The 14,165-nt window shown below is 39.9% G+C and overlaps 1 protein-coding gene across 1 annotated transcript in view; it reads left to right on the top strand.

Annotated features, from left to right (window-relative positions):
- POF1B (POF1B actin binding protein) overlaps window positions 1-14,165 on the top strand; it is a 57,310-nt gene that overhangs the window by 13,894 nt on the left and 29,251 nt on the right. The window contains exons 3-4 of the mRNA XM_043974274.1: window positions 5,115-5,189; window positions 8,047-8,127. Coding sequence (XP_043830209.1) covers window positions 5,115-5,189; window positions 8,047-8,127 — 156 coding nt within the window. The remainder of the gene's footprint in view (window positions 1-5,114; window positions 5,190-8,046; window positions 8,128-14,165) is intronic.

Here is a 14,165-nt window from a genome sequence, read left to right as displayed (position 1 = left end):
GTGTACATACGGTAGGTGCTTAATAAATATTAAATTGCTAGCTGTGTGACCCTGGGCAAGTCACTTAACCCCCATTGCCCCGCAAAAAAAAAAAATTAAATTGAATCATCTGCTATAATTGGCACGTTATCCCCATTGTCTTTGGTACGTGATTTGTAGATTCAAAGCTGCAAGTAGAACCTCTTCATTTTATGTATGGGAAGACCCCAAGAATGTTAACTAAAGGTCACACGGAGATATTAAGTAACCAAGTCAATGTTGTTTGTAAAATCATATACTGTACTGCCTCTCAATTTTCACTTTACCTGGTTTATCAACTCTATAAAGCTCACTATCTGTTACTAAAATTCTGATATACTCAGTGACCTGTGATTTCATCAGTTTGGACATTTCCTCAGTTGACATAGATTGAACTCCTCTAAGTCTGAGCAGAAGGCCTTTGAAAGTTGTAGCTAAAAAATTCATCCCAGCATGGTCAATCTGATGATGAGTGCCTCTAGACTAGCCTAGTCCAGGCCTCACATAAAGGAAGAATGTGGTTTCTAACTTGGAGAAATATAAGACCAACATTATCTATCCTACATGACTTGAGGGTTGTTGTCACTCAGGATTGACTTTATTTCTAGTATTTCAGTCATTATGTGTATTGTTTCTGCAGTTCTCCTTTCTCCACTTTGCGTTATTTCATATGCCTTCCTATGTTTCTCTGAATTCTTCATATTCATTACTTATTTTAGCATGTCATTATTCTTTTGCATTATTATACCACAGTTTCTTCTGCCATCCCTTAATTATTGAGAATATAATTTATTTCTAGCTTTTGGGCATCACAATGTAACCTTGAAGATTTTTGTATATTTGAGTCTTTTCTTACTGTCAGTAAAATTCCTTGCGGGAGGGGCAGCTAGGTGGCACAGTGGATAGAGAACCAATTGTGAAGTTTTTAATAGCTGACTTTACAATCAGTTTTTGTAAAGGTACCATGCCCAGCTAAGAAGTATATAATCTTTTCTGTTCTATTCAGTAGTTTCAAGAGATCTATCATCTCTCATTTCCAAAAATCTATTTGGGCCTTTAAGTTTTTTCTTGTTGATTTTTTTTATTAGATTTGTCTAGGTCTGAAAAAGATACATCCAACTCCCTGACTGTTATAGTTTTGCTATTTCTTTCTCCTTACAATCCCACTAACTTTGCTTGAAGTATTTAGATGTTACGCTGTTCAGTGATTATGTAGTATTGATATTGATTCATTATCTGTGCTGCCTTAAAGAATAATTCATTTCGGGGCAGCTATGTGGCGCAGTGAATAGAGCACCCGCCCTGGAGTCAGGAGGACCTTAGTTCAAATCCGGCCTTAGACACTTGACACTTACTAGCTGTGTGACCGTGGGCAAGTCACTTAACCCCAATTGCCTCACCAAAAAAAAGAATAATTCATTGACCTAATCTAGAGATATGCAGGATGCATGGATCACTCATTTGATAGTAAGAATACCTAAATTTCTCTACAGATTTACTGTTGTACCAGTGAAATTGCCGAAAAGATATTACAAAGTTAGACAAAATAGCAAAATTTATCTGATCACAAATATAGAGAGAGATAAATGAGGAAAAAAGTCAGAAGGATATTACAAAGAAAGCCATCATTATCAAAACTATCTGGTACCAGATTGACAAGACAAAAGCTATATTTAGCAAGTGCTCCCCTTTAATTTAAACTTATACTTTTTACATCTTTGCACAAACCCTGATCTGCTTGATTATTTAAAAAATCTTTTTAATGATATTAAATTTTTTTTCATATTATTTTCATTGCCAAATTTATCTTTGTCTTTTCCTTTAACCTAGTGAGCCCTCCCTTGTTAAAAAGATTTTTTTAAAGGGAAGGAACAATTCAGGAATACCAATTAACACATCAGTCACATATGTAGCACTATTTCACAGCCTTTGTCCCACACCTCTGCCAAAAAGGAAGCATCATTTTCTCAGCTTTCCTCCGAGGCTCAGTTTGTTTCTTAAATGATGTTAAACCACCTCATTGAGTATTGCTATTTCCTTTCAAAATATATCTCCAAATATTCCCATGTAGATTTAATAAAACACTCGCCCTCTGAATTAAGGTGTACAGAGATTATACAGCTGAGAAAGCTGCAGCTGAGTCACATGTTCCAGGTCATACACCTAGTCAAGGATTCGAGGCAGCTGTCTGAGGCTTGTTCCTAAGGAATAAACATTCTAGTCTCTCCAGAACAAAAGTGGAAGATTCCCTTCCCTTTAAAGGCTTTTCTTACAAAGGTCAGTTTGTCAATTAAATGTTAGATACCTTGGCATAGGAAGAACACAGTTTTGCCTACACTGTGTGTCATAATAGCATACATTTAAACAAGTAGAAAAGGCCCCAGTGCAGTTGGTTTTAGTTTAGGCAAGTTTGTCAGGTTTTGCCACATCCTCTGGAGCAGGGATTCTGAACCTTTTTGTGTCATGGACCCCTTAGACCATCTGGTGAAACCTATAGCCCACTTCTCAGAATATATTTTTACTGCATAGAAATAAAATACACAGCTGGGCAGTTATATTGAAATACAGTTAGCAAAATATTTTTAAAGTTTCACGGGGGCTAGTAGCTAGGTGGCACAGTGGATAAAGCACTGGCCCTGGAGTCAGGAGGTCCTGAGTTCAAATCTGGCCTCAAACACTTGACACTTCCTAGCTGTATGACTTTGGGCAAGTCACTTAACCCTCATTGCCCCCCCCAAAAAAAAACCCAGAAAGAAGACACCCTACCAAAATCCTTTAAGGGGCAGCTATGTGGCACAGTGGATAGAGCACCGGCCCTGGAGTCAGGAGGACCTGAGTTCAAATCTGGCCTCAGACACTTGACAACTTACTAGCTGTGTGACCCTGGGCAAGTCACTTAACCCCAATTGCCTCACCAAAAAAAAAATTTCATGAAACTCAGGTTAAGAAACCTTGCTCTCAGGAGGAGTTCAGAGGAACCTGGAGGGTCTTATGTGAGCTGATGATGAGTGAGATGAGCAGAACCAGAAGAACATTGTACACAGTATCATCAACATTGAGTGTTGACCTACTGTGATGGACTATATTCTTCTCACCAATGCAATGGTACAGAAGAGTTCCAGGGAACTCATGATAGAAGAGGATCTCCAAATCCAAGGAAAAAAAAAAAGAACTGTGGAGTATAGATGCTGATTGAACCATACTATTTCTTTTGTTTTGGGTGCTGTGGTTTTTTTTTTTCTATTTTGAGGTTTTGCATCACTGCTCTGATTTTTTCTCTTGTAACAGGATTAATGCAGAAATAGGATTAATGTTATTATGTGTATATATATATATATGTGTGTGTGTATATATATATCTATCTATCTATATGTATATGTCTATAGATATATAGATATAACCTATATCAGATTACCTGCTGTCTAGGGGAGGGGGGAGGGAGGGAGAAAAATCTGAAATTGTAAAGCTTGTATAAACAAAAGTTGAGAACTATCTTTACATGTAACGGAAAAAATAAAATACCTTATACATAAAAAAAAAGAAACCTTGCTCTCTGGCAAGTCTGTCTCCTCCTGAGGCCAATTTTACATTCCCTTGGTGATACCCCTCAGTAGAGTGAGGTGGAAAAAGGGGGTTGTTAGGAAGAAAGCCCTGGGGAAATCCTCAGAGCTTTCCACGAATGTGAGCTGAGATCAGTCAGCAGCATCAGGGAGTGATGTGCCCATCAGATAGCAGAGCAGATGTGCTCTCCAGGGGATCCATTGGCTTGGCCAACAGCCCCAGCTAAAGTATGTGCCACAGCCTCGATTGGAATCCAGGGCTTCCACCGCCAAGTCCTATACCTTCTCCTAAAAACAGAACTCAGAACGAACCTGACTTCTTAAGCGGCCTCTCATTTGCCTGTAGTTTGCAGTTTGTTACATTTGTTTGTTTAGGTATTTTCCAAAGTACCTAGTTGGCAACCTAGGTCCATACTCCAAAAGTTAAGCCCAGGGTATTGTGGCTGATGGAGTGCTAGGGGAAAGGAAGCAAAAAGATGTTTATAGAGTGAATCAAAAGAAAAAAAAGAAAAGATATTGTCTATATTACAATCCAAGTTTATGGAGACTTCTTGTTATTAAAAAAAAAAAAAGCATGTCATGTCTAGAGCATAACTTTCCTCTTGCATTAGGATGTCACTATTTCCTTTACAAATCCCCGATTATGACTGGAGATAACCCCTTGCTCTAGAAGAAAAAATAGTTTATGGTTATGGAAAATGTTCCCGAAGCTGTTAGCTGATTACAAATGGGAATAATACATGGAGAATTTCAGTCTTACCATAAAACCCCTCCCTGTCTCCCCCAGTTTTCTGAGGTATTATCCTTATTTCTCTCATCATTGTCTAAAAACCAGCATTTTCCCCTCACAAAATTTTATGTGGTATTGGATCCCCAGGACCTACAATCTGAAGCAGAGCAACAACTCACGTTTCTTTAGCACAAGCCTGGGAGGGAGGTAGTTCAAGTATTATTATTGTTATTTTTTAAATTGTTATTATTATATAGAGGAGGAAATGGACACTTAGAGAAGCAAGGTGACTTGCCCAAGATCACATGGCCAGTAATTATCAGAGGCTGCTTTCAAGTGCAAGCTTCCTAATGCTGGATCCAGAGCTCTTATCCTTATCCATCCCACAATGCTAGGCAGGAAATGATGAAGCAACTGGGAGAATTGGGCTGAAGTGTGATGAATAGGAATTACTTGGGCTTGCATGGCCTAGAATTTGAGTTGGAAGACTTTGCAGAGGCCTGTCTGCACCTGAAAAAGAATCCCCTTTTCAGTGTAGCCTGATGAGCGGTCATCCTGCCTTTATTTGAAGACAACCAGTGATTTAGGCAATATTAGCAAAACTCTAAAGAAACCCCCCCCCCAAATCACAAATTGGACAAGAAAATGGTATTACCATGAAAACAGTCATGAAGCTAGTGCTACCTTCTTATTAAAGCTCACAAAGCTATCAGAATAAATCAAGCACTTTTCCCACTGGGGAAAAGTGCATCTCAGTTAAAGAAGAATGCCAGAAACAATGCCTGAGCTTTTTTTTCTCTTCACAGGAACTGCATTCTCCAACCTTGAAAGTAGCTACTTGTGTCCCAAATACTCTACACGTAACCCATAATATTGAACAGGTAAGAGAACTTGTCTTGTTACCTCCTCCTAGCCCCCAAAAGATTCCTACTCATCCCCCAAAGCTTAGTGGTGAAGGTGATACAGCTCACCTAAGTTAACATTTGAAAAAATATTTTGGGGCAGCTAGGTGGTGCTGCAGTGGATAAAGCACCGGCCCTGGATTCAGGAGGACCTGAGTTCAAATGTGACCTCAGACACTTGACACTTACTAGCTGTGTGACCCTGGGCAAGTCACTTAACCCTCATTGCCCTGCAAAAAAAAATATATATATTTGAAACACCCAGAATCCTCCTCCTCCTCGTTCTCCTTTCCATTCCCCTCCCTCCTGAGAACACAAGAAAATAAAACCCATTACAAAAATGTATAGTCAGCACATTGGTCATGTTCACAAAAACATTTCTCTCGTTGTGCACCCTTCACCTCTCTCTGAAGAGGTCGGTAGCATGATGCATCGTTAGGCTGCTGGGATCATGGTTGTCGTCTGAATTTGTATGAAGCTTTTATTAAGCATCTGCCTTGTTCCAGGCACTGTGCTAGGTGCCAGGGAGCAAAATACAAAATACAAAGACCTGGTCAAAATACATAAGGATAATACATAGTCTCTGGTCACAAAGAGGTTACATTCTAAATGCCCATGCCCTGAATTGGATTTTAAATTTGCATTAACATTTGGACTAGCCTACAGTTTGATTTTTCTTAGGCAGAGCCATATTTATTTTAGGCTCTGGGCCTTTTAATTTTATTCCAATGTTCTTAATTTGAGCATGAATCAAATACTAATCTTTGAAAACTTAAAAGTGGTGATCATTGGGCAACTGTTTTGTCTGTGAAGTAAAACACCTTTAAAACCACAGTGTTGTACTTAGAACATTCTAATTTGGAAAACTAACTTCCAGGGCAAGGGTGAACCCAACCTAGAGGCGAGGACTGCCAAGGTGCTATGAGGATACATAAGGATCCTCCCCTGTCCTGGCTGTGAATGTACTAGAAATTCTTACTTACAGGGATTAAGAATGTAATGATTTAAGGCACTGTTTCTCCTCCCAAAGTCTCTTATTAATAATCATTTACATTTCCATGTCACTTTATTTCAAATTACTTTATATACATTATTTTATTTGAGTTTCCCAACCTTACAAGGCAATCAGGCCCTGACATTACTTTACGGATGAGACCCCTGAGGCCCATCGAGGTCAGGCTAAGCACCTTCCCCAGATCACCCCTAAGAAGTGATAGAGCTGGGTTTTGATCCTGGCTCATTATGCCTTTCAGTCTGTTATGCCAAAGCTTCTTAAACTCAAATTCAACCCATATGGGGTCGAATGAAAAATTTGGCAACAGTAAATGGTTATATATCCCTATTTTATATACCCATAGATCCAGAGTCATGTAAACATTGCTCAGGCAAAAAGGGGTGGTGAGTGAAAGAAGTTTAAGAAGCCCTATGTTTTGCCACCCTGTCTTTCTAAAATCTACATTCTCTGGGACAAAGTAATGTGTTAGCATGGACAGTTTATTCAGTTAATCTAGCACCTGTTAAAGAGTTGGACCCATGATAATAAGACCTAGAAAAGAGTTTCTTGTTTCTTAGCGGGGAGAGGGAAGCACAGTAGGATGCAGTGTTTTGAACTGAAAATCTTCACTAGGTATGGTGACAGACCATATATATGTCCAGCATCCATAGACCAGCTTTGCTGAGTTTAGAGAGGCTCATCACAACCTGGTGGCTCTCCACCAGGTGTGAAATTTTTAAAGTCCAAGCAACTCATGAAGAACATCTTCTAAAGTACAGGTGTCACACTTGCACTGCAGGCTACATGCTTGCAAAACTCCAGAGTAAAACCAAAACTAGAATAAAATGCAATTGGGAAATGTTTGGGGCAGCTAGGTGGTGTCATGGATAGAGCACCAGTGCTGGAGTCAGGGAGACTCATCTTCATGAGTTCAATCTGGCCTCAGACATGTATTAGCTGTGTGACCCTGGGCAAGTAATTTCACCCTGTTTGCCTCAGTTGGCTCATCTGTAAAATGAGCTGGAGAAGGAAATGACAAAACTCCTCCAATATCTTTGCAAAAAAAAATTAAAAACACCAAAAAAGGGATTGTAAAGACTTGTACATGACTGAAAACGACTGAACAAGAGGAATGTTTGAAAAAATAAATTAAAATGCAATAAAACACAGGCAGTGTTCATTTGTGGTTTACTAAGTTAATATGTGGCCCCCAGGCATTATTTTCTATTTGAGTTCGTCACCACTGGTTAAGTCATCCTTGAAGTATTGAAGCAAGTATGGGGCATGACCTAAAGAGGCCCAGGTGTGGAATTACAGAGGTTAATCCTGGACCTCTGGAGGGCAGCAGGACAACACTGGGCCTCAAGACAGGGGTCTTGGTGGGGAGAATTGTGGAGAGGAAACTTCATCACAAATATTATCAATTTCCTAGTTTCAATTAAGGCTAGTTAGACCTAGTCACCTATTTGAAAATCTCTGTTGCTCTAGTGAACACTTCCAGAATAAGATTTTGTAGTCAAAATGCCTCTAAAATATATTTTAAACCCATCAAACATCTTGAAAGTGAGAGCAAATTTTATTGAGGAAGACGCTAACCAAGTTAAGCTAAAACTGAAATTGTGCCAGTCCCTGGTGAAGCAGTAGTCATATATTCAGTAAGTGCTTATTAAATTGATTTGAATTAAACTCAGTCATGGAGCTAAATCATAGGTTTGTATACTGTCCCTCCTAAGTGCTCCAAAGTTCAACTTATGATTAGTGGTGACTCCAAGCCATTGAATCACTTTATGGTTTTATGTACCTTTTTATCTTTTTCTCTCCTCTGCCCTTGCCTATTCCCAGGAACTCCATTCTCCAACAGTGAAAGTGACTACCTATCCACAGACCACCATAAGGAGATATATAGTACAAAATCCTGATCAGGTAAGGCAAACTGCACAAAATTTGTGTTATTTTCTATAATTCCTTTGAGGTCAATAACATGAGCAAAAAAGAGTGAATTAGCAATCAGAATCTCTTGCATCATATGAAATAAACTTTTAATCAGTGTTACTACCATATTCCATTCTTAATTCCAGCCATATTCTGACTCAGATGCAGTTTTTAGCAGTTATAAAGGTTTCCAAGGTTCTAAGTCATGCCACACCCAACTGTGACAGAAACCAGTGCAGACACTGAAGCAGTGGGGACGACAAAGGAACCTTAAAATAAAAACTCTTATCAGACCATCGGGGGTCAGGTTGTTTCTTGAGTCCATCCCCATTGGCAGTTAAGATCTGATCTACAAAAGAGGAAAATGTTCCAAGTGTCTCACTGTCTTTGCTGGCCAGATTAAAACATTAAGTTTCCCATTATTTCCTTCCCAGATATATCTTTCCTTTTACTTTGAGAGGAAAAGCAAGAAAAAATATTTTCCACAATGTTCTCTTCTCTCATTCTTCCATATAAACCTCTCCCCCACCCAATAAAAACTCTCTAAAATAGTAACTATGAGTACAGGAAGATCTATTCTTTGGGTACTGGTTATGAGGACATCCATTACCTGTGCTGAGGATCTAGACAAGAATGCAACTATCTTTATTTCACTGAGTTCTGCTGTTGTATGAAACAATCTATTCCTACTCCTCAGAAAGTCAATGTAATTTTTTTCTTGTAAAGGTATGCAGAAGGTTAAGAGTACATAATCCCTGGCTGGGGTCAGTGCTGACCTTTCTACTGCCTGCCTGCCTGTTTGTTTCATCCTTTCCTTCTCTTTTCTCTTATTTCACACCAGGGAAGCCTGGAACTTGAGGCTACTAATAGTTGTAGTAGTGGTGGTGGTGGTGGTGGTGGTGGTGGTGGTGGTGGTGGTGGTGGCAGTGGCAGCAGCAGCAGTAGTACTACTAGAAGTGGTGGTGGTGTGGTGGAGGCCACAGCTTTAAATGTTAAGGTTGGCCAACAGTGATAAGTACTATTCAGCAAGCATGATGGTAACCAGTGGCTATATTAGACCTTTGTTCATTTTTCTTAGACAGTAACTCCAGCTCTTCAGGGAAACATGACTGCACTGGTTTTCAGGTTCCTTCTTCTTAGCCATAGGTACTTAAGCACAAAACCTGAAACTTGTCTCAGGAGATAGTGACTCTCTCTTATCTAAAGTAATGGGGTATAAACATTGCAGTGAGGCAAATGAAGGCTTAATGTGTTTTAGCTGGCCAAATGTTTGAGCTGCTCCTTACTGGAGATCTCCTTGACCAAGGTGAGGTATGCTGTAGAAAGGAGACTCTTGTTCGGGTGTTAGATTGGACCACTTGTCATTGTCAGGTGAAGTCAGCAAGCATTTATTAAGCACCCACTGTGTGCTAGGTACTCTGCTAAGTGCTGGAGATATAAAGAAGGGCAAAACCCAATCTCTGCCCCGAAGGAGCTCACAGTCTAGGTGGGGTGGGGATGCAGTGACAACATGAAATTAGCTGTGTACAAATAAGATTCATCTGAGATAAAGTTGGAGGCACTCTCAGAGGGAAAGCACCAACATTAATGGGGATAGGATCAGGCAAGGTTTCACAGAGAAGAAGAGATTTTGGCTGGTACTTCGAGGAAGTAACCCAGGGACCTCAGGAGGTAGAGATGAGGAAGGAGAGCAATCCAGGCATGGTGAGAATTCAGCTTCAGGAGATGGAGCGTCTTGTCTGAGCACAAGTTCCGTGGTATTTCCATTCCACGGTGCTGCCAGATTGCACACAGCTTTATAGTGTCCCCCTCCAGTCCTCTCTACTCCAGGTTAAACATCTCGAGTTCCTTCAAGGGATCTTGGTATGACATAGTTTCCAGTCTTCTCACCCTTCTCTGAATGTGCTGCACCTTGAAGGATGTTTCCTAAATCTCCTAAAAGGTATTTCTTAAAATGTGCTCAGAGGTGAGCACAATATGGAATGCAAAAGCATTATGTCTGAAGTGGGTGTGCTAAACCGTGGGCAATACAAATCAAAAAGAAGATGGTCGGGGCAGCTAGGTGGCGCAGTGGATAGAGCACCAGCCCTGGAGTCAGGAGGACCTGAGTTCAAATGTGGCCTCAGACACTTAACACCAATTGCCTCACTTTAAAAAAAAAGAAAAAGAAGATGGTCCCTGCCTTTAAGGAGCTAGAATTCTAACTGGGAGAGACAACACAAAAAGGAGGGTCCTTGTTCATGATTAGTTCATGGGATGGCAAGGCCACATTGGACATTGGAAAGGCCAAGGCAAGGAAAATAGCAGAAAAGATGACAAAGCCCTGGGTATCCTGGGGATTCTGGGGAGTGATGACAGGGCAGAGGCACTCATGAGAAGGAAAGTAGCTTAAAGGGCTCTGGGATTCCCTCAGCAGAGGTGGCTCTATAGGGGTCAACATCTGTGTATTGGTGTGAACTGGGCAATGGGGCTATGAGAGGTCTTTGCATACAGGACCATTGAGATGTCATAAATCATAGGACCACAGACTTAAAGCTGAAAGGGACCTCAGCAACCATGGAGCCCAACAGACAAGGAAATTGGGGCCCCAAGTGGTTAAGTGACCTGCCCAAGGTCACACAGAAAGGCAATGACTGATTACAGATTCAGGATTTGAGCCCAACCTGTGTTCTTTACCACCTTGCCTCTCTTACATGGTTTTCAGTATAATTCCTTGTTTTTAATCACTTTTTATAAGTAGTAGCTTTTAGGAATTTGAGTAACTTCCATTTGACAGAAAGAAAGGGAAGGGAGAAGTAGTAGGTAATCTCGATTCTGGTTGTTTCTAGGACTCCTTATTGTTGAGTAAATAATGGTGAGACTCTGGAACATTAATGCAGGTTGAGGATGGTAGTGGAGGAAGATGTGCAAGTACTTAATTCCCTATACCCCTCCCTTTCTCACCCCCATCTGATAGTGACTTTTCCCCAGGAATTGAGATATTTGTATAAGTGAATACTGTATTAGAAAAATCAGTTCCTTTCTGCAAAAGTCCATCATTTTGAATGTGTGTGTTAACCTATGAGGTAATGGTATTGGCAACAGGGAGACGGGGAGACAAGGAACAGAGGACTGAGGAAAACAAATCATTCTTTTAGTTTTCAACTCCATGGCTACATAGAGGATAGCACAAATTTCAGATTGCATATTTTGTACATAAAAAAGATCTAACTGGTTTTGCAAGACAACTTGAAAATCCAATCTAGAGATATTCTCCATTTTATTGATTCAAATCTATTCATTTGGGGCTTGCTTTTTTAGAATTTTTGGAAGAATAGTCTAGTTAAATTACAATATAATAAGCCAACTCTCCAAAATCTAAACTCCCTCCTTTCACATTTTCAACCTTTCTAATAGATCTTTATCTCTCCTTCCTGCCATTAAAGCACATTTTCATTCCATTGGTCATGTTTTCCCCACTACTGATTGACATTTTGCTGCTGCTCTTCCCTTTCTGATCATTTGTTTGTTTTGTCTAAGTAATTTCAGGATTTGAGTTTGATTTTTGAGTCAGAAACCAAGGAAATGTTTTGGCCCTCCCATTGGAGAGTATTTAAAGATGAAATGAACCAGTTCTACTTTCTTAGATATGGTATGATAGTACTTTGAGAACCTCTGCCAGAATTCCTAAAGCTGGCAATTAAAGTAATAATAATCTGCCATCATAGAGAATACCTGTTAATTTTCAGGATGGACTTGGCACAAGTTCAAATAAAAGAAAAGAGAAACCACCATTGAGAAATGGAAGACTTACTGCTTAGGTTGTTGTGTCCTCATATCACTATTGGAATCAGAGACTATTCAAGATGGAAGAAATGTTTCCTCCCCTTTAGTTTGACCCTCTGGCTTTATGGGCTGATGATACCCGAGAGTAGGGAGGGACAGGTCCAGCGTCGCAGCCCTGTAGTTGGCCACAGCCTGGACTAGGATCCAGGCCTCCTGTTAGACTCTTTGGGAAGAATTCAAACTTCTTGTCTTGTTATTTTTTGTGGCATTTAAGCTGTTTACAGATTACATCCTGGGACCTATCAGAGAGTGGCCTGGACTCCAGACTCCAATTTTCTCTCCACTGTCACTAATTTCACTGCCCCAAGTCATATTCACCTTAGGAATTGTAAGGGATTTGCAGAGGGGATCTTGAGGATCCACTTGGATCCAGGAAGCCCTGGGTTTAATTCCTGCTGCCTGAGGCAGTTCTCCTAGACCATAAGTTACCAAGAAGGCCCCCACCTGTGTAGGTAGTAGGAGTTTTTTCACCTGGGTGTTCCCTGTACTAATGAAATTGAGCATCCCATGCCTTCTCCTCTCCCTTTCCCAGGACAGCTTCACAGGGAAGAAAGAAATCGAATCTTTTTTTATGTCAAGAAATTCTCTGAATCTTGCTGGACACTTTTTAATGTCCTTAAGAGAATGAATACAGGCTGTAAAAAAATCAGATGTAGTGTATCTGGCAATTTTGTATCTTGAAAAGCCTTGATTAGGGGCTTGTTTCAATAGGTTGTATAATTTTAAGAGAAATACTGAAGTCACTTTCCAATTAAAATGACTTTAAGAAATCATATTTATAAGAAGATCTTTTCCAATGCAACATCAGATGTTTAGTATCGGAACGTGGCACAAGAACGTATCAGGCATATGTGACGGCAAAAGCAGGTTTAGCTTGGGGTCCATATAGCACCCAATGATTCCTTCTGTACTTTGCATGTGCCCTCCTTCAAGGAATAGAACCAGACATTCACAGAGCCTGAAGGGACCTTGGAGACCATCTAGTTCAGGGCTTCTTGACCTTTGTTTTGTCACAGACTCCTTGGTCTGGTAAAGTCTATGAATCCCTTCTTTTTTTAAAAAAAAAAATTTTTGGTTCATTTTCTTTTAAAAAATATATTCATTTAATATTTTATTTTTCCCAGTTATGTATACAAATCATTCAAGTTCCAAATTCCCTCTTTCCCTTTCCCCTCCTTGAGAAGGCAAGCCATGCAGAATATATTATGAACCCCTTCTTCAAAGAGTGTTTTTGGATGCATGGGATTACAAAATATGGAGGCATGTATTAAAAACATTTTGAGTGTCCCCAGAAATATTAAGAACTAACTATTGCTCATGTCTAAAGGCCATTTCCAGACTTCCCCAGTCAAGGCTTTCCCTAATCCTCCCCATCCCCCCAAAGCAACTGGACTATGACTCACCCTTCCCTATGTAGGAAAGAATGATGTATGGATTCCTGGAACAAGAACTTTTCAGTCCTTCAGGGAAGTGGTCACAAAAAGAATGGAGTAGCAACTATTACTCTGGAATATTCATCCAAAATGTATTTTAACATGTTATAATTTTAAAAACCATATTATAACCTTTTCTTATAGGAATCTTATTCAAGATTCCTATAAATGTCAGCTCAAATCATTTTGGAGGAGAGGGAGTTGTCCGAGGGTTAGGGGAGGCAATGCCAGTTTGGACATCTCTCTAAGCTAGAAATGTCTGGATATTAGTTTAAGAAAAATTAGTTTCTGGTAGACTTGTTTCTAAAATTCAGAGTACAATATTATGATTTTTCTTTAACAAAGGGAAACCAATTGTATGAAAATAAAGCTATAATTTCACCCCTCTAAATACACAGACTCCCTGAAATCCATCCACAGTCTCCTTGAGGATCTGGACCCCAGGTTAAGAACCCCAGCTCTAGGTCAACCCCCTCAATTTATTGGTATTTTCTAAGTTTTACTGATGCCCTTTGACTTGTATACTGCCCTCATTATAGATGACGAAACTGAGCCCCAGAGATGAGTGATTTGTTCAAGGTCACACAGGCAGTGTAGTAGAGCTGGGATTTGAACTCAGGACCCAAACCCAGGATTTTTTCTACTGTGCCAAATCATATCTGCCCCCAGAATTTTTAAAAGATCCATTCACAAAAGTGTTCTTTAGTTTGGTAAATTTGCATTGCTGCTGTCTATCAGGGTTGGGTTATAGGTTGCCAACCACTGAATTCT

The sequence above is a fragment of the Dromiciops gliroides genome, chromosome X (assembly GCF_019393635.1).
Source record: "Dromiciops gliroides isolate mDroGli1 chromosome X, mDroGli1.pri, whole genome shotgun sequence".
NCBI classification, from domain to species: domain Eukaryota; kingdom Metazoa; phylum Chordata; class Mammalia; order Microbiotheria; family Microbiotheriidae; genus Dromiciops; species Dromiciops gliroides.
Note: the sequence above shows the minus strand (reverse complement) of the source record. Positions and strands in the feature narration are given on the sequence as shown.